The following is a 24,093-nucleotide window of genomic DNA, read 5'->3' as shown; positions in this document are numbered from 1 at the left end:
GTTTTAATGCCCCAATATACATCACATCCGAAAGCTATCACTGCTACGACTAGACTGATGTATGCACATTATCACCCACTAAGAAGAACTCTTCCACACTAGAGAGCGGGTGTATACGACAGGTTCCCTTGAGTGTTGTTTTTTGCACAGGTGTTCGCATTATTTTGTCCAACCCCTGTATATTGATAATATAGATGCACTGTATAACTTCTGTTCACAGAAGTTTATACAGTGCATGCCGCTTAATGTGATCACATTCAAGGTTTCTGATAACAATAATCGATTGATAACGATATCTCAAAGAAATCCAAAAGCAAATACGATGACCATACCTCCAGTTTAATACGATGGGAAAAATGGAAACGAGACTCATCGTTTTTCTTTTCCACAAATGGTTGCAAAATATGCTCATTATGCCATTTTCTTTTTCCATACTGTTCCAAAATGAGATGTTTTTGCTTTAAGCTAAAATTCTATGTTTATTATCATTATTCAGCCACTATGAGGAGCTTAAATGAAATAATTTATTATGTTTATGGATTATGGTAATTTTTTTGATATAAGTTATGGTACGCTCCATAGATAACACCTGAGAAAGTCTTTCAGTTGAGTAATTGTGAATCTGGTCAACTGAAAGAAACGAAACTGAACCAAGAACTGAAGGAAGGGGGCTTTTGTTTTTACATTGCATTGTCTCCACTATAGGTGGGCCATTTAAAAAGTCACTTCATGTGTACATGAATTACAGCGGCTACTACTGCCCGAATATAGCATTATGAACCGAGTATGGAAATGATTGTAGACAAGGAAAGGGTACACCTTCATGGCGATAATTTATTGAGAAAGAAAGTCTGGTTCAACCTCAGCGTCAAAATACTCAAAAAAAAAAATTTTAACAAAAAGAAATTGATAACATAAACCATAATCCTGATAACTATAAGCAAATTTTTCTCATATTAAGATATTGGTCTGTTCTGTACTTTGCAAAAGTCATAACAATACCTGAATGAAAATATTATCCATTATTCTAATAAGCAGCACCTACTGTGTTATTCAAATGGGCTTTTTCCACTAACTAAAAAGTTTAACCTTACAGCCCCAGATGTGCGTACTAAAAACTTTTGTTTCAAACCTCTAAAGATGCTATACCACAGAATAAACAATGGAGCATTTATTATATTCCATATGGTGATTGCCCACTTGGCTACATAGGACCAACACAGAGACCCATAAAAATTAGATTAAATGAACATGATCACTGTGTTAAAAATCAAGAATGTGAAAATTCGATCATCGCCACTCAATGCTGGCAAGAGGGCCATAGATTCAAATTTCAGGAAGCGAGAGTTAGTGAAATCCATGGCCGATTTAGACTTCTATGAAGGCACATACGTCCGAGCCTTCAAAAATAAATTAGTAAACAACAGTAAATCAACAGCACCAATCACATCACCATGGCTTAAATTCATTACGAGCAGGAATTCAAAGGAAATTCAAATAGACCAATCGGATAGCTCCATTTTGCAAGCAGCCAATCAGGTTGTTGCAAAAGACTTAAAAGCAGGCGCTTTGCTTCATTCTTGCCACGACATTTGACAGACGTATTGTTTTACGTTCCGCTGAACAACCAAGATTGAAGATTTAGTACTCAATCCAAGTGGGAAACTCGGTCGGCATGATACTCTTATCCTCTGAAGACGACACCCATAGCGTTTTGAAAGTTTTTTAGTATTTCCTGGTATTTGCCTTATTTGTTGACAATTCTTTTGAGTATTATTAGGCAAAGTCATCTACTCTTCTGTAACTTCCAGTAATCCTGCAATTTCGATAATCCTTAGTATCCCATGGAAACCTACTACTTCACCAAACACCAACTATGGACATATTGCTATATTGCAATTTACTGCCATTAATGGGATGAGTTGGAAATGAAGGTGCTGTCTATCAGTGCTGTCTATCATTGGTAGAGAAAATATTTATCTATATCCTCCTCCAGGTTTGAATCGATCCAGGTAAATCGCGAAGCTATCCATACTTAGAATAAGACAACCATAAGTATTCTTTATGGGCATTGTATAATATTTTATCATGTGTGTATATTGTTTACAATTTTTGTTAATTGCATTTTAAATTGGGTTGCTATATTTTTGAAATATATGACATCCATATTTTTATGGGCATCTTTTTCTCAGCCCCCTCGTTGGGCATTTTGCCTGTTGTGGCGTTGTATTTGTATTTGAACCCAGGACAGTGACAGCAAGCTCCTTACCACCATGCCACTCAGTGCAATTTCGATAATCCGACACACCCTGGTCTGATAAGTGCCAGATTAGCAAGAATCTATTGTAACAGGGAAGAAAGCTCACTTGTATCATTTCACCACTTCAAAACCCAAATTGACAGAATACAGGAGCTATCTGACTTCAAGGAAGGGGAATAAGATTTTTGACCATAATCACTGTGAAACATCAGTTTGTGCAATTTTCAAGTTTTTTTATATCTTGTATATCAAGTCTTTATATCTTGTTGTAGCTTTCACAAGCCAATTGTGTTACTCTCAGACTATGAGTAAATAGAAATAGATTAATGAAAACTGTATATAGTTTAGAATTATGCTCTATATGCTAAGTTAAAATCCCTCACTATCATACCCACTAACAACATTGTAAATTATACTTACAATTTTCACTCCTATCACTCAAGGTTTTCACTTCTTTTTTTGCAAACCAGATGAAAACTTAAAAATCACTCAATATTTTGCATTCAATTACATAAACTCAAATATAGAGTAACATATTGGCACCTATAAAAAATTAAGTAACAGCCATAAAATCTGGAATGCAAATGATAAAAATCTGGGTATTGATGATGTTAGTAGGATTTGTTCTAGGTGCATGAGAAAAGTATAACTTAACCAGTCAAGTGCTTACGATGGCATTTGTCGACGCGCAGACTTTTTTCGGTCTTTTTCACCAGTCAAGTGGTTAAGACGGCATTTGCCATCGCTGATATATGTAATGGTGTTGCCTACAACGGCATTTGCCGACACAGACTTTACGGTCTTTTTCACATAGATATGACGAAATAATTTGTCATACATGTGCTGCCATCTCTGTACAGCCATCCTTCAACTTTATTATCTCATCACTAGATGGAGTTGACAATTATATTTCAAGGTCTGAGATTATTATTACTATTATCTTTGTCATGTTTTGCAAAGCTGCATCGCCATCGTTTTTGTTTCAATTTCCAACTCCCTTGCGAAGATGCATCTGTTTTATTACTCATATATCTTTTAGCAAAGATTCAACTACTATGGTTCCACATAAATCCATCAACAGCATTTCTTTTAGTCACAGGACATCATGACCGCCCCTCCCCACTTTTGGGGTGTCATATTATGTCTCAACACATTCGAGCTATAAAAAAAATATTTTAATATTTCAAACTTCCAAGAAAAGGAAAAAACGGGGAAAAAGCGCGTGCATTTTCAAAAAAAAAAGTGGGCACTGAGGGTAACGCTCGGAGAAATTAATTGAACAGTTGACTGGTTAAAGCACTTGAAAGCACTAATGTGCTTGCTTACAGAAAATTTCAACCGGACTTCCTGCCTTTAAATTTTCAGCTGTGTAAAAGATTCCTTTTCTGTGCACTTAATAAGTAATTGTGTAATTTTGTAATCAACCAGTAATTGTGTAATTTTGAGATGGTATCATTGGCATAAGACAGATGTTCTCAAATTTTTGTAACTTTTAGCTCTCTTGAACAAGTCATTATATGTTTTTCATTATTTTATCTCACAAATCAAAGAATCTTCAAACTTTATATCCATAATTATTATCTTCTGGTGCCTGCATTAACACTGATGGCAGAGACTTTGTGAATCCTGACTTTTTAAAATAAATTTCTGACGTGGTCCTGCCCTACTTTATGGAAGTAATGGCTAAAATTGTCACCAGATCATACAGCCTGGGCCATGTACAATTTGAAAGAAAGAAAAACACTTCTGCTTATCAGAAGTAGAAAAATTCTTACATATGCTTAATAAAAACAATTTGGGAGAAAAAGCAAGTCAAGATGAGTGGAAGAAAATTTGAAAGGAGAGTGAAACTTTCAGTAGAAGAAATGTGTGACTGGGTAAAGATGGAAAGGAGGTCCTCCTTAAAGTTTCATAAAAAAGTATAGTGTATAAAAACAACACCAAAACAAAAGAAAAAGATACCCCTGAGATGAATTTATTTTTTGTTTCCAAAATTCTGATCATTCCTATTTTTCCACAAAAATGATGAATTCATACCAAGTCTCATAACTGTAACTCAATGTTTTATAGCTGCATATACTTTTTTGCAGCAGAGAGAGAATGAGAACATAATTACTCAGTGTCATAAGAATAATGATGAATACTCTATAAGACTTCATAAAGAGAAAAAATTTATACAAACCTAACATATACAATCACACCAACTGACCACATGTCCAAAGATCTATTGTAACCTTTATTCCGCAAGACTTCTGGAGCTGGAAAAAATAATCTCAATAGAACCAGAACATATATACTATATAAATACTAATATAAATATCATTTGACAGTGCAAGGAGAATTTATGAACTACTATCACCATATATATCATTATATTTTCAAATTTTAGGTTAAATTTTAGACTATCACACCATTGATTTTAAGCCAATCACTATTATCTCCTTATGCTGCAAGTTATTTCAACAAATAGTAGCCGAGGTAATTTGTACTCATCTTGATTCTATAAATTTTATTCTCCTGACAAACACACTGCTTCAGACCATCATTATCTGCATCCCCACAATTGGCTCTTACTTACAGGAGAAAGGGTCCGAAAGTGACATCTTCAAAAAGTTTTGAAAAAATGCCACTGATTTTACTCATTTAAATATGCACAGAAATATAAAAAATCCAGCAAAATTATTATTGACCACTCAAAAAAAAATATTAATATTAATATTTTGAATGCTAATCAAGGCCAAGAATTAATTTAAAAAGCCAGCAACCCTAGAGTGATGTCATTCACGAATATTCACTCGTAGAGATGTTTCCCAATCTCCATATACCACAAGGTCTATTTTCATCGAATCGCTAAAACCTTTTTTGTGTGAACTCATCTAAATGTTTAATCGCTTAAATGCCTGGAAGCTTTCAAGATATCACAAAACCACTGAAGTATTTATGATGTTTGATGAGCATTGCTAAATTCTTGACCCAATCTGTGTTTTCCATTCTCAAAAAAGTTTAGGTGCTGGAAACTAAAAGACAGAGACAGATGAATCATAAGACTTCTTTGTATGCAGGTGTACATTGGACTCTCCACTTTTTGATTCCAGAAGTTGAAACCTCCTATGTAGATGACAATTTCATTTGCTATCAAGTATTTGCTCATGTGAATAGCTGTAGCATCTATACGACTTGTACATAGATAAAATCTTGCTGAAAAATGAAATTTCTATCTCCATACAAAACATGAATGTCTGGAATGAACAGGTAGAGAGCTTAATGTACACCCGCATCCAGAAAAGTCTTCTGATTCATTGGCCTCTATTTTTTGGTTCCAATAACTGAAAACATTGTTTGCACGCAAGAAACGTATATAGGATCAAGAATTTAGCAATGTTATTGAACACCGTAGCTACTTCAGTGGTTTTGTGATATCCAACGATTGTACCTGATGCCAATCCTATCAAGAAATAGTGGAGTTGTGCTAAAATCCTAAAATAGAAAAAGCTGATCAATTGCAAACCAGCTGCTATCAGGTGGGTCTACAATAGCTACAATGGGATTCATGGTTGAGGTCTAATCCAGATGTGGTGGTGGTCGAGTGGTTATAGTGACGGACTCGTGATGCGAGGATCCGGGTTCGAACCGCACAGTGGTGGTCGGCTGAAGTTGGTTTTCTGTGGTTCCCAACTTCAAGGTGCAAATGTGAGCCGATCTCCCCGTTAAAAAGTCTCGCCACAGAGAGCAACAGTCCTACAACGATAAATCATTCAATCATAACACTTCACTCATAGTTAGAAAAACTGGTGGCAGATGGCAGCACTACACATACCAAACATTACACAGAAACAAACTTTACGTCAGGTTGCACTACACGTACACGCACATTCCCGCATGTACTGATTCGTTGGGGGGTTCCGCGGGGGGAGGGTGCATTTGGGGTGTAGCAGTAGTAGGTAGGGCCTCCAAAAAATGGCTCGGGGATCCATGATGTTCTTAAGTCAGCCACCTCGTTGGGCAATTTGCCTGTTGTGGCGTTGTATTTGTATTTGTATTTGTATCTGTGCTGGAGACTTATCAATTTAATGTCTTGATGCATAACATTCATCATTAAGGCCAAAGATGACCATAGTAGAATGTATTCATATGATATTGGCATGTGTTTTATCATACCATTCAAACAAATGCACATGTAATTCTACTTTTGCAGAAATGTCCATTTTTCTTACCTATAATGTGAAGATTGAATCATTCTACATTCATAACTCAATAATAATTCATAACATCATATAGTTACGAATTCAGACTAAATTCGAGACTTATAACACTTATTTGATCAAGTTATACGGTAAATTTTCTAACTTGAGCATTTCATGAACTGCGCTCTTAAATTTCTGGGGTGTTCTAATTTTTTGAAACAAACGTACATGTAAATTACCTCAAAGAAACCCTTAATTTCTCTATTAGCAGGGGATACTCCTGAACAAAACCCAAAGGTGCATGCCTCCCTAGAAAATTTTCAGTTATTAATTTAATACTTCAAATGAATTTGACACCAACTTAATTCCACTGAATTACTTTTTAATTAGGGCTGTGAATCGATTAAAGTTTTCAACTGTTTAAATCAAAAATTTTTAGTCGATCAATCGAATTTTAATTGAATATTTTCTGTGACCATATAATATTAATAAATGCTATAAAAATATATTTTATTCATTTCACTCACCTATTCGGTAAATGTAAAAAAATATAGAAATTAGGTTCAGAAATTAAATCTGCTTGCTTCAAACAATTTAATATGCTGAACGTAATATAGCCAAACCTTTAATTTCTCCACTTGGATCTTGTCGTTTTTAAAAAAAAAATTGGTTATTTTTGATTATTATTGACTGATTTAGAAACTATTTGTGATTATACCATTACTTGTTTTCCTAGAAACTCCTCTTGAATGATACTTGTGAGGAGATGAGCTGATACTTTCAAGAATATGAAAAACTATTGTTCATAGTGGAGACAATAAATTTTGTTCATCTTCCAAAACTCCCACCAAACTCAATTTGAAACTGAAATCATCAGTTTTTGTTGAATCTAATTTGGTCAAAATATTGGTTCAAATACTTTAGATATGGTTACCTATCCAAAATGATCTGTATAGAACATGATTTACTAGAGAAGTTGGTGATATCTAATCGGTTTTTTTTTTAAAAAAAATCCAGTTAATTCACAAACTTTTAATTAAAATTTTAATCAAATTTTTTGATTGAGTTGATTAACTCAACTAAAATTTTTAACTGCGATTAACAATTGATCAATTAACCGCCCCAATTAATCGATTAATCTGACAAGCCCTGCTTCTAATCAAATGAATTTGTTAAATTAGAAAAGGAATTTCTTTTTTTGGAAGAACTGATAAAAAAGTGCCCAGTAAAATATGGGTCTTATGTAAAATTATATATCATAAGCAACCGATATATTTCCAAATACCACGGATCGATGGTGCATTCCATCCGTACTAGAAAGAGATAGCCTTTGTAGTTGGAAACACGGGGAAGGGAGAAAGGGAATAGTTGTTACACATGTTGTTATGCTTCTTCTGGCAATGTAGAATAAAGCACCCATGGATCCTGATGCTGGCCCATCTATTTTCTATCTTTTAAATCTACTCTATACCTCAAATTTGAATATAATTCAATATAAAAATATAATACATATCATTCGGTCATTATTTTTGTCGCACCATGATCATTTCCTCACAAGAGGGCTAATTAGACCACACACAGGACCTACAATTTATTGCCAATTCTGAATGGCAGCTTTTTTTTTTATACTCATCAAAAAATTGGTTGGTGCACTAAGCTCTTAGTGTGGGACTCTCAACGGTAGCAATTTTTTTCTGTGGTGATGTCACTGTTTTTGTTGCACCCAGCGTCAGGAAAGTTCTTATTTGTTATATATCTCTAAATCATCTAAAAGATGTATTATATTGGAATACAAATACAAAAACAATGCCAAAATACGCCAAATGCCCAACGAGGTGGATGAGAAAAAATGTCCACAAAAAATATGGATGCCATACACTTCAAAAACACAGCAACCCAATTAAAAATGCAATTAAAAACAATATATATACAATGCCCATAAAGAATACTTATGGTTGTCTTATTCTAAGTATGGATAGTTTCTCGATTTGCCCTAACATGTTTATCGTATTTCTTTTTAAATGTGTCAATTGTGTTAGAATTTACTACCTCCATGGGTAAGCTATTCGTCACGTGAACATAGAAGCAAAGGTGGTTAGTCACACGTGACTTCCCCTTCCTGAACCCATGCTGATTATCTGACAATACATTATATTCTCATCTATCCACTTTACCTTGCCTTTGATAATAATTTCTGAAATTTTTGAGAGGGAGCTCATCAAACTCACTGGATGATAATTGGACACATCTTCTCTGCTACCCTTTTTAAATATTGGAACAAAATTAGCAAGTTTCCAATCCTTTGAATCCCTTGGGACGATACCCTCAGCAAAAATACTCCTGCAGATCTGTGCGACTGACTCCAAAAATTCATTAGCACATTCCCTGAGGACATGGCCCCCCACATCTTGGAGCAGAGGCCCCTGGCTGGGATCTTTTGCAGGCCCCCTGAACAGACTTTCACGGACCCCTTTATGATTAATTTATAGCGAGGAAAAACAAAAAATGACAGAAAATGTCAGCCCCACCTATGGGGGGGGGGCACGCCTGAGGACCTTGGGATAGGTATCATCTGGTCCTGGTGCTTTGCTTGCACATACATTTTTTAAAAGATTTAGGACCCCGTCTACCACTGTTGAGCACCACATTGTTGAGCATTTTATTACCCCATGCAACAGCTGTACATTGAATAACATTATCTGTATTAAAAACCCATGCGAAAATATAATACATCTTTTTAAAATGGAAAATTCTAAAGAAGGGAGTGAATCATTTTCAAAATAAGTCATAAATAATTGCTGATGACAACTGCTGAAACTAAATGATTTTCAATGTTGATCAACTTCAAGATATCGGCTAGGCTCACTGCACAAATTATTTATGTTAATGTTGTATATTATTCAGCATTATTATTTTTATACTGTATAGATAACAGATAGGGGCCATTCAATTATTCCGTGAGCAGATTTTTGTCCTTTTTTGACCTCCCTTCCTCCTCCATTGTCAACAAGAGTCAGCAAAACTCTGATCCCCTATCTCCACCATCAGCAAAATTTCATCAGATCTGCCCCCTTCCTCTAAATGCTATTGGGATCAGAGACCTATGCAAGGAGGTGTGACGAGCCCCCTATGTCTCACCCCCATACAATCAAAAATTTATTTTTGATGCAAAAAAGTATTTTTGAAAAAATTGAAATATCTCAAGAAAATAACTTATGTTATTATAATCAATTTCTGTTCATTTCAATACCCTTTTGAAGGCTAAGAACTCAAAATTTCTCTTTAAGAAATTCATTGTGACACCCACCCCCAAGCCTTTTGTGCCCCTTTCAAAGACTGATCTTGCATATGCCTCTGATTGGAGTGCCCTTGGACAATATACGTATGGAGTCTGACCACCACCATCTGACGATGCTCTAGTGAACTTTGCTATGTATGTGCACTGGGATATATTTCAATTGATTATATAGACTACTGAGAGATGTCTTAAGAGCATCATGGACCCCAGGGTCGAGTGGTTTTTCTGAGGCCCTATTTGGAACATTCTTGAAAAATTCAACTACCTCTCATTTTTCTGAGGCCTCTCTTCTCTTGAGGCCCTTGGCCCATGCATTACATGAAAATATAAATGGATGGGCCCATGCATCAAGACGGCACTGAAACTACTAATAATACATACCCGCATATGCACCTCGTACACATTCCTCCATGTAATTCTGAATGAGACACATGCCAGAATGTGTGGCCCTAACGTATTCGTGTTGCTGAGTTGCACTTGTTTTGTGTTCATGCTGCCATCTGTCTTCCATTTTCTGAAGTAAAAATGGAAATGCTTGAATTTTCATGTTATGTCAGCATTGTGTTGTAGGTCTGCCTGCTCTCTGTGGAGAGATTTTTTCAAATGGGAGACCGGCTCCCATTTGTGCCTTGAAACTAGAAAATTGCAGAAAAACAACTTCAGCTGACTACCACTGTGTTGTCAATGGAATTCAAACTTGGATCCTCAGGATGGCAGTCCAGCATAATGCTCACACAACCGCACAGCAGCTGATTATGTAGACTCAACACATTATATTTTTAGCTTGTGTTTTAAGTTTATTAATTACTGGTTTAAGTTAAGCATAATTTAATGGAGTGGTCTAGATTTGCCGTTGCTAGTTGGAGCTAATTACCGAGCTTTGAGCTCTTGTCTTCTTCATCATGGTTTCTCTAAATTCCAGAGATGTTAATTAATGGCATGATGGTTACTCAAACACAATCATTTGAGTAATTTGAAGTAGGTTACTATTTAACCATTGATGCAATTGATGGAATTATTGCGGATGTATCTGGCCTCGTCTAGCTAATGATTACCATTTTTTTCTGAATGCAAGGTAGCCCCACACCATGCATCATCATGTATTTTGGGAAAATAGTAAATAAATGTACAAATGCAGGGCCATCATTTCAACTTTTCCCGAGGAGGGGGCAAAGAACATGTACTCAATGTATGTATGTATGTATATATATATATATATATATATATATATATACACAATTTCTAGTGTATTTTCCAAAGCTGAGGAAGGTTCCTGACCAAATTTTTGCTTCTTTTTTAATATCCCACCAATGTACGAACCAGTTGCAGTCACAACTTTCTAATCATACAAGAAAATTGTTTTCATGAGTGCCAGTTTCTTTGTTTATCTTGTAAATTTCATCGCAGCTTGTTTTCTTGTCTACTTGTCTACATCATACAGGAGAATAGATCTGTACGGGGGGAGGGGGATGATCCATCATTTATGAAAAATTGTATCATAAGCATTAGCAGCAAGGCGAAAGTAGATACGTCAGTTCCTTCAGATCACCTTGTACACCCTCGATGAACTGCATTCCCCCATGTGTCTGCTTATGTATGGGAGTTTAGCAAGTCACTCTAGCCTAACGCATGCGACGCTTTGAGTGGAGACAAAACAGTCTAGCCAACCCACTTCCTCTATAAGTGAGACAGGATCAGGATGTGGGAGGCGGTCTGTAGAGGTCATACAGGGTGGTTGATGTAATCATCATTCAAACCCCCTTCTTCTTTGTCATCAAAAGTCAGCAAATCCGAAACCCCCTTCCCCCACCAATGCAGACATAATACTTAAATGGACCCATAATGTGAAAAATAATTTGATAAACAAAAATAGTTGCTTATCCGTATCCAGGACCCAATTTCAACTTCAGTAGGCCCTGGGCAAAGCAGAAATTAGATGTGTGTCCCTGCAACTGGGGTCAAAGATATATTTAGTCAATGAATATTTCTTTCAGAGTTCACCTCAGCATAATATCCAGAAAGTAAATGTTTCCTTGATATCTTGGGCGCTGAAAAAGCCATCCATCTCTCTAAAAAACCGTCCCACCTGGGGGCCATTTCCTGAAGTTAAGAGAGGCTACTAATGTCTCTACTTCAGTGCCTCACGCCACAGTGCCTGAAATAAGGAAGGCAGAGTCGTGTCTCCAGTGGTGTAGATGGTAGCATGCTTGCCCGATATGCAAGAGAGCCTGGGTTCAAGTCCCGGTGGAGACAAGATGACTTTTCTTTCAGAGTTCAGCTCAGCATAATATCCAGAAAATAAATGTTTCCTCAATAAATATGTGTTTAAATTTTTGGGGCCCCCAAAATCATGAGGTCCATGGCTAATGCCTCAATTGTCTATGTGGAAGTTGGGTCCTTTCAGTATCATAGTACAATACAATATGATTTTGGCACCCCCCTCCCCAGAATTTTTTGTGATGAGGCGCTACTGACTTTCCGTAGATGACTATATTATTTACTAAATTATATAGGGCCAAGAATTTTTCTTATTATAAGTATAATTATTTTAATTATTATTTCAGTATAATATAACCTGTAATTCAGTACAATCTAAAACATAGTTTCCCAAACTTTTCTTTCTATTGACATCCATGTTTTTATGGGCATCTTTTTCTCAGCCACCTCGTTGGGCATTTTGCCTGTTGTGGCGTTGTATTTGTATTCCATCGCCCCCTTCATCAGAAATTTTTTTCTCTCATGCCCCCCCCCCAACTCAAGCAAAAAATAGGATCCTATGTTATACACACAGCTTCTATCACCCCCCTGGACCATTGCCCACCAGAGGGTGATATTGCCCACTTTAGGAAACTGATCTAAACTTTATTCCAGACTATTTCTCAACCTGGGGATCCCCCCCCCCCGCCAGCTACCCACAAAAGGTTTTTCCTCTCTAAAATTTTTTTTTACTCAATCAATAATTCTACTGCACCCAAAAGGTTGCCCATTAGAAATATCTAGACATAATAATCAGTCTTCTGTTAACTTCCATGTCAGCCACACCTTCATCTAAACTGGTGGTGTTCTTGAATCTCTATTATAAAAACTGTCTTTGTGATGACAGGACCAGGGCTCTCTACATGGTTAGTAAAGTCTCTATTTATAGAACTAAAAAACCAATTTAATACCCAACCTCTCACTACTCATATACTTCCCTCTACTCATATACTTTTCACCACTCATATCCCTCAATTGAAGTTGCTTTTTAAGATCTGTAGTCATTTCAACAGTGACACTTCTTATAAAAAAAAATTCCCAAAAATGAAACCTACTTTTCATGTACTGTTTTGAATTTATTTTCTTTCTTCAATAAATAACCAGCTGGAATAACCTCCAATCACTATTGTCGAAAGTCTACCAATAATTGATTTTATTCATAATGGCAAACAACACGTGTATCAAATTTCACCCCACATTCTAATATAGACCTTGGCTAATCAATAAACAAAAATATAATAACATATTACACTAAAAACTGAATTCACACTCAACAATTTTTAGGTAAGGTTTCTGAGTGAGAATTCTTTCCCATGCATTCTCTGGCATTTTTAATGATTTCCTATTCCTAAATTATTGAAAAACTGGTAAGAAAATTCTTCTTCAAACCTAATACATAATATCCACATTGAGGAATAAACATATTGTTGTTGAAACATATTGAAATAGTTTTGAAGAAATCAAAAGTATTTTATGGCTTCAGTTTTCAACTCTAGTTATGACACTAACACATGATGATTACAGTGCTATATATTAATATGCAGTGGAATAGCCAGGTTTTTGTCAATGGGGGAAGTGAAATTATAAAAGGCACCTTTTTCTGTTCCTGATCAAGGCGCCAATTTAAAATTATGCATTTGTTGAAGGTACTTTAAATTTCAATAAGAATATCAAATTAAAATTATTTTGTATTTTCCATTTATGTTTATTTTTCAAATTAGATTAATTACCTTTTGATTGATTTAATTGATTTTTATTTTTTTAATCAATTTTTATTTTTTTAATCAATTTTAAAATGTTTTAAATATTTTAGAATTTACTGTATGCTTATAAAAATACAAACTCTAGAGCTATAACAGGCAAGTTGCTCAACAAAGTAACTGGAAAAATAGGGTCAAATATTAAAAAAAATAAAGTAAATACAAAAAATATATATATAATCAAAGAAATGAAAGTTTAGAAAACTTCCATTATTCCATCCCAATTGTAGCTTTCATCATGTTACACTGTTAAGCAGATATCAAATACTACTAGATTCCAGACACTCGTGCAATGGGTTCCGTTTTCCAAAAAAGGTTTGGAACTACTGTTGATTAATTTCAAACGAATTGATGTGTGGCAGATAATGTCGTGTGTGCATAATGTATTTTGGAGTGTCAGAAGCAAATCCATCTTCCAAATCAGAAGTGAAAGTAGCAGGTGTATGAATCGATTGAATATTGAGTGAAATTATTTTAGTGCTCATCGGATCTACCTGCTTTCTGTGGGGAGACTTTTTACAGGAAAGGCCTGCTTGAAGTTGGAGAACCTAAGAAGGCATTGTGCAGTTTATTTGAAAAAATATATATGGACAAGGTGCACTTGCAGTTCAGTAGTGGTATGTTTGTTTTTAATTAAATAAATCCATGGGATCAATGGCACCTCAAGACAGAGTTTTCACCAACTCAAAACCATTTTTAGCATGCCCTCTGGTGTATAACTCACACCAGTAAAACAACCATGAAAACTTGCAACTGCGTTCCCTGCTAGATAAAATGCATAAAAAATTACAGTTTTCTCTATTAATCATTCCATCTAATGCAAATTTTCTGCACATTGTAATTTGAATTTTACACACAAAACATTTGTTTTCCAAAATTTTTTTCTGCATTAATTTTTCTCTTTACCTTCTCATTTGGCGTTCCTCCTATCTTGATGCTCTTTGGGGCGGCATGGGTGGCACAGCCTTATAGAGCCGCCCCTGCATGGGGTGTATTTCAGAACATGAAAGAATTAATGATCCTTTAATTTGAAAAACTATGAAATTCCTAATGAGTTTCGATACATGATGAGTGACATCTTCAGAAGATAAATCATGAAGACCGGGAATTCCACTTGAGTTGTGGTTACCAAATTTTAATTCTTGGTTTTTCATTTAGGAGAATAGGCTCCAGTGTAGGTAAAACTGTGATTAGGGGCTGCAATGAACTACGGAGCTACAGGAGACACTCTCAATACTATGGAAATTGGTTTAAAAAAATCGGGTCTGAGTTTCTCGTGGTGTTTTACTTACATAGATCTTTACCGTAATGATGAATTCGTATACACATGTGTCAGAGAGAAGACAAACTCAAAGCCGATCTGTTTTGTCTGTGCACGGAAGGCAATCTCTAATTAAGCTATGTCTAAACCTGCTGCTCTACTCGATGCCCAAATGCGCAAAAACCTGTTTTGCATCAAAACCGCGCCCCACACTAAAAACAGGTTTTTGAATGGGTCATCATGGCAGGTCCGGACCTAGCTTCATTTGCATAGTCCATAGCGCATGGTCGAGCTCATGGAACTTGTGTCGGAAAGAATGTTTCATCATAGGTGATTTGATATGGATGAAACAGGGATGGAAGGGGACCTAGGGTTACTAGACGTCCATGTATACTACCCACAAGGGCGTAGAGCCCGGATTATATGCATTTGCATATTTTGGCCTTTTTTAGCATTAACCGTTTAAAGGCCAATGTTCCATACATGGAACATAGTTTTTATTTACAAAAATATCAGATAAAAATTGATTCAAACATTTCTGGTTTTTTATCGTATATAGAGAAGAGTTCAAAGCATTTTTTGAAATATATTCGGAAACTTTAGGTTGATATAAACTTTTTTGACAGAATTTTGAAATTTGACATTTTCTGGGCATTTTTTCCTATTTCGATTAAAATTTGCCAAAATTTCAATTTTGAAGTAAATTGAAAATTATTGTGTGTTTCTACCACTGAATATATCAATCAAAGTAAATCAATTAGTTTCTTTGTATTGTTAAACGTTAAAGAACTACATGCGTTGAAAAATGCATGTTCCATTTATGGAACATTGGCCTTTCAAGAGAGCGGGATTCTAGGGATATCTAACGTGCAATGCGCTGATTTGATTTTCCCGTACGACATGGTTATAAGGGCTAATTCTGGATAATATGACACAGAGGAATGTGGTTTCTGGGGTTGATTGTTTATATTGGGTAAGTCATTTTTTATTCTTGCATTCTTAGAAATGTATGTTTTTGCGAACTGCAGAGTAATGAAACCAAGTTCGACAATCCTAGATAGTGTTATTATGTTTAGCTGAGTGTAACATAATCAAAAAGTATATCAAAAAGATATCTCACATTAGAAGAAGCTGTAGGATATTTAGAACCTCGTTCAGATTCCGAATTAGAGGATATAGATACATGAAAATTACGTGCTAATGAAAATGTACATCATGGATGTAATGGAAGTAATTTTGCAATGAGGATGAAGTATTAGGAAACTCCTAAAATGTGTTCTCAAAAGTTGTAAGGCAGAAAAAAAAGGGGTAAAAAGTGAGTGCAACACTCAAGTTTCAAGAAAAGGCAAGACAGTTTTGAGCAATTCGAAAAAAAAACCAAAAAAAAACCAATTGCATAGGATAAGAAAAAGTCTTTCCAGAATCCGATCAAAACATCGGCTCTGGATTCCATTGGAAAAAATTAGCCATATAACCATTATAGCATGTTGGATAATTCATTCAGAGTTGCGAGAAGCGGCTCGTATTTCACATTTGGAATTCCGAAGAGAAGTGACAATGGACCTTCTACGAACAAAGGAGGGGATAATTATTTATCCAGGTCCATGTTGTCAACTAAAAAAACATGTATGGTTATCCGATGGTCATTATTATCTGCGATGCAAGGAAGGTGTGTGGTTTGCCAAAAAAGCACTATATATAAATGCTACCAATGCGACAAACGGGTCCATCAAAATATATGTATGTTTTCCTTCTTTTATTATGGACATTAGAAAAAAATTTGAATTTTCTGCATTCATTTTAATGTTAAAAAAACCAGTATGTGTTACGAAATGAAATTTTAGTAGAAAATAGAAAATTTTGTGTGATAATTGTACTCCAGAAATAAATAATCGTGAGAATATAGGCGATACTAGTTTCCGCTTTCACCTCTTTCCAAGTGCCAATGTTCCATTTATGGAACATCGTGAAAAACAAAGAAAAAAAATTTTTTCTTCAAATTTCAAAGTCGATCTATGTATAGGTATGCAAAAGGACCCCGAATTCTAAATTTCAAAACAATAAGTGACTTTGTTCATTTATAACTTGACATAGTTCGGCCTTTAAACAGTTAATGCATATAAATGCATAAAATCAAAGAATTTCCAGTATAAGTGCATATTTGTGAAGGTTTATTTAAGCTCACTCAATTTTTTAAAATAATTTTTCAAATAAATATTGTTCCTAATGTTTTCAAAAAATTGGTTTTTTTCCCACAGGTGAAATTTAGTGAATTAATACATATTTATAAAGTATTTTAAGAATACTAACTGTTTGATTGTAAGGCTATTTCTAGAGATATGTCAAAGTGTTCTTTTTTTTTTTTTTTTTTTGAAATAGTGTCGAAATTCTTTTCTTACTGGTATTTTCGTTATTGTGTGTGTGTGAGCAACTAAAACAAATTGAAAATTAAAAAATGCCTAAATATGTAGAAGTTATTTGCATATATATATATATATGAGGGGGTATTTTTTTGTAAATGGAATACATATGTACGACGAAATAGAAAAGATGCCTTTTAAAAATACATCTGCTTTTTTTTTGCATGGTGATTTTTTTAATGCGTATTTTCTCATTTTTTGTATATATTTTGGAATTTTTGACTTTTAAGATTTCTAGGGCATATTCTGGGGTGTTTAATGCATATTTTGGGTTTTTCACTGCATATTTTGGCATATTAAGTGCACATTTTGTATTTAGGTGCTTATTTTTGCATTTTCAAGTGCATATTTTTTCATTTATAAGTGCATGTTTTTGCATTTTCAAGTGCATATTTTGCATTTTGAGTGCATATTTTGTATTTTGAGTGCATATTTTTGCATTTTTAAGTGCATATTTTTTTGCATTTTGAGTGCATATTTTTGCATTTTTGAGTGCATATTTTTTTGCATTTTGAGTGCATATTTTTGCATTTTTAAGTGCATATAATCCGGGCTCTATTCATGAATTATTAAGGGACTCTGCGACTTCGGAACGTTGGGGCTCATGTAGGCTGAGCCCTCTAGGTTCCAGTGCCACTGAGGTGCTGTATTTAATGAACTTTGAATTAAAATTAAAAAAAATTAAATTTTTGAGTGATTATTTTTTATTATACTATGATTATGTAGCCCTAGAGGGGTATCCACCACCATGGCAAAGCTGAACATTCACTCCTACTCACAAGCTTTAAGCCAATGTTGGCATGTCTGTATATATATATATATATAATATATATATTTGAACTTTTAATACTGTAACGATTATTATGGATAAAGAAAATTTTGAAATATCACAAATCTGATTATGATCATTTTTATAAGATAGGAAAGAATATTAATATGAAATGTTTAAACGATGCTGAACACCAAAAGTCTCGGCCTAGGGGCCCAGTTTTAGGATGTTGTGGGAGGGATTGCTTTATTATCATTACTACTGAAAATTTATAAAAACTAAATAAGAAAGATGATTTCCGAAATTCTCAGGAAATACGATTTCCTATTCCTGATTCTAAAAGGTCTCAATCAGATATTTAGAAACTCTAGTTTCAAGACCAGGTGCATCCAAATATTTCATGCCTGTTGAAAATTCGAATATTTATCAGCTCATTGCTTAAATTCCCCCAGTGGCAGTTTCCAGGCATTAATACTACTACATTGCTTACATTAAAAAAAAAAAAAAATTCTAGATTCTGCTATGCTTATATTTCTTTTCTTTTTAATAAAAAATCCAAAAATTGTCCAGTTGCTGATTCATACGCAACATAAGCTTAAGTACAAGATTGCTAAAATTATGACTTTTTGATTAACAGTGTTATCTCACTATTTCAATGCCAGTTTGCAAGTCAGATTTTTTTTTTTTTAGAAAAACATAAGAGAAATAAGCAGTTCATGAAATTAACCCTTTCAGTGGCAATTCTGAAATATCTTGTCAACTAAAGCAGATACTTGATCTGTCATCCTGAAACATTTTGTCAAACTTGATCTGCTTTTTTTCTGTCACCCTGAGATATTTTGTCTTCTAAAAATGCAATGAAGCTGTTTTCACAATAAAACACAGAACAACCAATCAACTGCCAGTGGGTAGAGTCAGCTCTTGCTCAAGGTTAGATAAATAGGAACGAGAAAAAGAGAGAAAGAAATATAAGCTCAGTATGAATAATACAAAAAGATTTTTCCCCCAAAAAAAGTATTTCTCTTCCTAGAAAGGCACATCATGGCAGGTGTTTTTGTACCATATGGCGGGAAATAAAAGTGATGGGTGGAGTAAATTTTCTTGTTGGGAGGAAAAGCAGTTATGTGTTCGCAATTGGAAAACATTCTTCTTAAAATATGTGGCAATTTGGGAAGGTTTCGCAATTTCAAATGTGGCAGTCATAATGACCCGATCAGGAAAATTTTAAAAACCACTTAAAGGGTTAAAAAAATAAACTGCTTTTCAAAAGCTATAAAAAAGTTGGTTTCTAATATTCAAACCAACATAATTTTTCAGTATAGAATTTATAATATAAGAACATCTTGAAACTGTTTTAAAACCTGATAGATACTTTAGTTTAATGAACAAAGAGTAAAGCAAAAGAATCGAAAATATCAAACTTGACTCAATGCATATAACAACTGAAAAATAGTCATAGAATATAAAACACTAAACATTATATTTCGATTAGAAGCTTTATAAACATTCAGCAGAACAGAAAAAGAATTTTTAGGAACAAGGGATGTCATAGGCAGAGATGTATTTACAAGAGCAGGTGGGCTAAGCAGCAGGAGGATAAATTTACGGACTGGGTGGTCACGAAATTTAGACTAGAACAGGAAGAGAGCTGCAAAATTTGCCTAGCTCACAGGCAGGAACAGGGCCGCAACTAGATGCTTGGTCACTCGGGGCAAGCGCGCATTTTGACACCCCCTTGTAATGTTGAAGGAGAGGTTTCAGAATGAAATTTGAACCTCCTCGGGTCTAGCGCTCGGGGCACGAGACCCGCTTGCTCCCCCGTAGTTGGGGTCCTGAGCAGGAAAACCACAAATCCATCTCTGGTCATAGGTACAAGTTTATTTTCATCTCAATGTTCCCAAATGCTAGTAGTTGTCATCATCAAGAGGTGACCAAGTTTGTGTTACAGAGTTTGAAGATTTTATTTCTAGCTACAAGAATTTCTAAAAGAGCTGCCTGACTAACTCACTTTCCAACAGCTACCTGATCCATGGTTCATACTCTTTGAAAGTAAAAAGATTCAAGCACTTTTCCAGGCAAAATTTTAAAATTCAAGGACATTTATATTGCGTTAGATAAAGATAGTAATTTAAAAAAAAATTGAATTCTTTTATTCTGGTGGCTAATATCTTTTTGTTCTGCCATTGTACACTTGGCCATACATGCAAGTTATTTGGTAGACCCTGGCTGTTAGTAGGGGACTGTGCTGGTCTTTCGCTCATCACAAATTGTTTCAACAACTGAAGAAAGTTCTGTTCAACAGAATGTCTGCTGCTGAAGCAACTTATAGGCCTATTTTTCAAGTCTCAACTGAACAAAAAATATAGGAGGTTTCATTTTTCTCATCTCAAATCTGTTTTACTCTTCCCATCAAGTACTGATTTTTTCCTAGTTTGAGAAAAATATCTGCATGATATGAAATAAAAAAAATGTTCATGCATGAATTTAGAAATGTCACATTGCCACAATCAGTGGTCGGCTATCATAAAATTTTTGAACAGAGCCAAAAAAAGAATGTAATAGTTACACTTTTATAATCTGAAAGGGAATAGGTTCTTTTCACAATTTAAAAGAGTGAGCAACAAAATATTTTTAAAAATCTCGAATTGACATACCAAGGTAGGCTGGTGTACCAACAACAGACCTACGAAAAGATTTCTCTCCAATAATCCTGGCAAATCCAAAGTCACATAGCTTAACCTAGATATAGATTTGAGAGAACATGTGTATACAGTATACGGGGTGAACATGACCTGTTCTGCCAAACAGAAGGGGATGATAGTCAAGCCCAAGTGGAACATCAAACACCCTATCAACCCTGTCCTATCTTGAATCACTTTTGAATTATGGTAGATAATCGATTATGGGGAAAAAGGTGTCAAGTTTGAAAAACCCTGAATTTGAGAAGTTTCTGAAAGACCTATGTGAAAACTAAGTACATGTTTGAAAAGAACAAAAAAAATCTATAATATGACCCAATTTTGTCATAATATCTGGATTTAATGGTGAGCTACAAGCGTTGAAAGATTGCCCAAGTTCAAAATCAAATTGACACCAAAAATTTTAATTGCCAATTCTTCAAATACCCTTCTAGCTACAATCTGTCTAATTAACCAAAAATTTGTCCATTCTACCAACTTTAAAAAAAAAAAAAACATACAGTAAACCATATCGGTGTTCTGATTAAGAAGGAATTCAGTCTTTTGTTTGCAATACATCACTGAAATCAGTGTTCGTCAAAGTAGATATGTGACAAAAATTTCGATGACAATTTGGATTTGCAGAAAAATACTATAAAGTGACACTACCTCTATCTACAGGAAGTCTGTATTTAATGTGAGCTCTATGCGCTGAAAGATTGGTGAAGTGAAAAATCAAATTGTTGCCTAAACTTACTAAAATTACTTTGCTGAATGATGATTTCAGTGATGTGTTGTAAATAAAAGGCTAAATTTCTCTTGAACCAGAACACACTGATATGATTAACTGTAGACTCATTCGAAAGTTGGTGGAACGGACAAGTTTTTGATAAATTTGACTGATTGTAACTAGAAGGGTGTTTTTTTAGTACTTGTAGGTCGCCATTAAATCCAGATATTACAATGAAAGTGGTGTCACCTTATAGGATTTTTTTGGCTCCTTTCAAACATGCACTTAGTTTTTGTGCAGGTCTTTCAGAAACTTCACAAATTTGGGTGTTTTAAGACTTGACACATTTTTTCCCATAATCAATTATTCACCATAACTCTAAACAAGTTTGAGACAGGGTAGGGTTGGTAGGGTGTTCCATGTTCCACTTGGGCTCATCTATCATCTTTTGTTTGGCAGAACAGGTCACGTTCCCCCTGTATACTAAGGAGAACAGAGAAATTAAAAAAGCTTACAAAAAAAATGAAAATTAAATATTGGAACAATTCAGACGTTGTTATCATGAGGGCAAACCCCAACATTGTTAAAAGAGCAAAACATTTCTGATGATGGTTTGCCAAAATGGCAGAGTTTACCATTAGTTATCCAATGGTTTGCAACTTAAACACTGGAAGTCTAATGAGGTGAGAAACACAAAAGAGACAAAAAATTCTTTTGTATGTATTATTTTTATCTATGTTTATGGTTTAGCCAACTGGATTATGGGAAGATGAATTCAAGAAAGATAAAAGAAAACTGAACTGCCTCTGTATGAAATCAAATCACTGTCCCTAAGCAATATAAGGAAAGAAAAATGTTTGTTGCTTCTGTAGCACTGTGGTCTAGTGCTTTGCCGAGATTGCAAGGGGATGGTGGTTTGATTCCCCATAGAGAAGTTGAATTTTCTATCTGGAATTCATCTTTGCATAAATGGTATGAATAGTAGAGGGTGACATCACATCTTCATAGTAAAAAAATACTAGTTCTATATTATCGTGAATATACTATTAGATATTTTTGATTAGTATAGATACAGTAGGTACCATTGCAGAAATATAACACCATGTAGAAAGTTTTATTATTTTTTTGCTACGACAATGGGAAGAAAATTTCCTAATCAATAAAAACTTAGAAAACTGATAAGTATTATTAGTTTCTAGATATGAGACAATTAGCTAGATATTATAAATAAAATATTAGATAATTAGTTTTTATTATTATTACAGTAGCTAATTACTTGGCTAATGAAGAAAATCCATTCTCCAATTAAATTTGTAAACCAAAACATGATTTTTTGAAGGTTTTTATAAAAAAATGTTTAATCCATAAATAATGGATGCAGCTTAAAATTTAAAGATTCAATTTATGTAACAGTAAGAACTATAAAAAAGACAAAAACTCAGTCAACACCAGAATGACTGGAATTTTGAACTACCTAGAATGACGGAAGCAGTCATTTTGATCGCAATAGAAAAAATTCAACAAAAATTATTTTTCTTCACTGATTTTTTTATGAAACAGCATAGATTCAATTTATTTACCATATTTTTGTAATGAACCCTTTTTCATTTGCCATTTTTTTGGAATTTGAGACAAACTGACTCAGAGTATGATAAACACCAATGTTGTGTTTTAATACCTCAATATGGGTTTGGATTGTAATTCTTTCAGTTGCTTAATTTTCACTTGACAATCCACTGATAATGTTTGCAGTATAATACTATTAAGAAATTTGCCAAGAGATTGAAGGGTGGAATGAAAAATTTTGAATAACCATGAAATATTGAGCATTGTAAAGTATGTAGGTGCACAGCTGTAACTAGGATTTTTGCTGCCTGGGGCAAACATGATTTTGCCACCCCCACAATTTTAAACTTTTATAGTTTTATAATAGTGTAAATAAAAATACTAGTAACTTTTATAGTTTTATAAATATTCTTTGTTCCCACCTAAAACTTCCACCCCCCCCCTAAATTTTTCCACTGTATCAGTTCCCCCCTTCTAGTTCAGGCCTTGCATAGGTGAGACAGCTTTTTGATGTCCATTGCATCATGCACTGGATGGATTCATTTTGTCGAAAAAAAATCAACAGTACTCATTAGTAGATTGATAAAATTTCATAATTTCTGGCAGCCATCTGTGTATGATATACAAGAACTAGATTTTCTCTGCTTACCAACTGTAGACAGTGAGAGTGATTTAGCCATTCGCCACTAAACTTCAATCAGATCAGCTCATTACTATAATTCGGGGGAGGTTTTCTGGGATTTGGTTAGCAATTGTCATCATCATTTTTTATGTTCTCATCAGTTTGAGAATTAACCACTGATTTCCAAAATTAAAAATAAAAACACCAAAAAAGAAGTTAGTAGCTCAGGAATCAGAGTAAATGAATTGTTTGTTTGCTCAGTAGAAAGTATGATATGTGGTAACATCAT

General features: G+C 34.5%; 1 protein-coding gene and 1 non-coding gene across 3 annotated transcripts in view; one reads left to right on the top strand and one right to left on the bottom strand.

The window, feature by feature from the left end:
- LOC149072969 (serine/threonine-protein kinase D3-like) overlaps positions 1 to 24,093 on the bottom strand; it is a 234,427-nt gene that overhangs the window by 12,923 nt on the left and 197,411 nt on the right. For both annotated transcript variants that reach the window (XM_089246375.1, XM_089246376.1), the window contains 2 exons: positions 20,863 to 20,947; positions 4,443 to 4,518 (listed from right to left, as the gene is read on the bottom strand). In XM_089246375.1, coding sequence (XP_089102501.1) covers positions 4,443 to 4,518; positions 20,863 to 20,947 — 161 coding nt within the window. The remainder of the gene's footprint in view (positions 1 to 4,442; positions 4,519 to 20,862; positions 20,948 to 24,093) is intronic.
- On the top strand, positions 11,922 to 11,995 carry TRNAI-GAU (transfer RNA isoleucine (anticodon GAU)). Its single transcript has one exon. It is a non-coding gene; the product is annotated as a tRNA-Ile (tRNA).

Source organism: Pholcus phalangioides, unplaced genomic scaffold (genome assembly GCF_987345545.1).
Source record: "Pholcus phalangioides strain wild (caught in Gottingen) unplaced genomic scaffold, Ppha-v1.0 ptg000017l_1, whole genome shotgun sequence".
In the NCBI taxonomy this organism is placed as follows: Eukaryota; Metazoa; Arthropoda; class Arachnida; order Araneae; family Pholcidae; genus Pholcus; species Pholcus phalangioides.
This window is presented reverse-complemented; position numbering and strand designations above follow the sequence as displayed.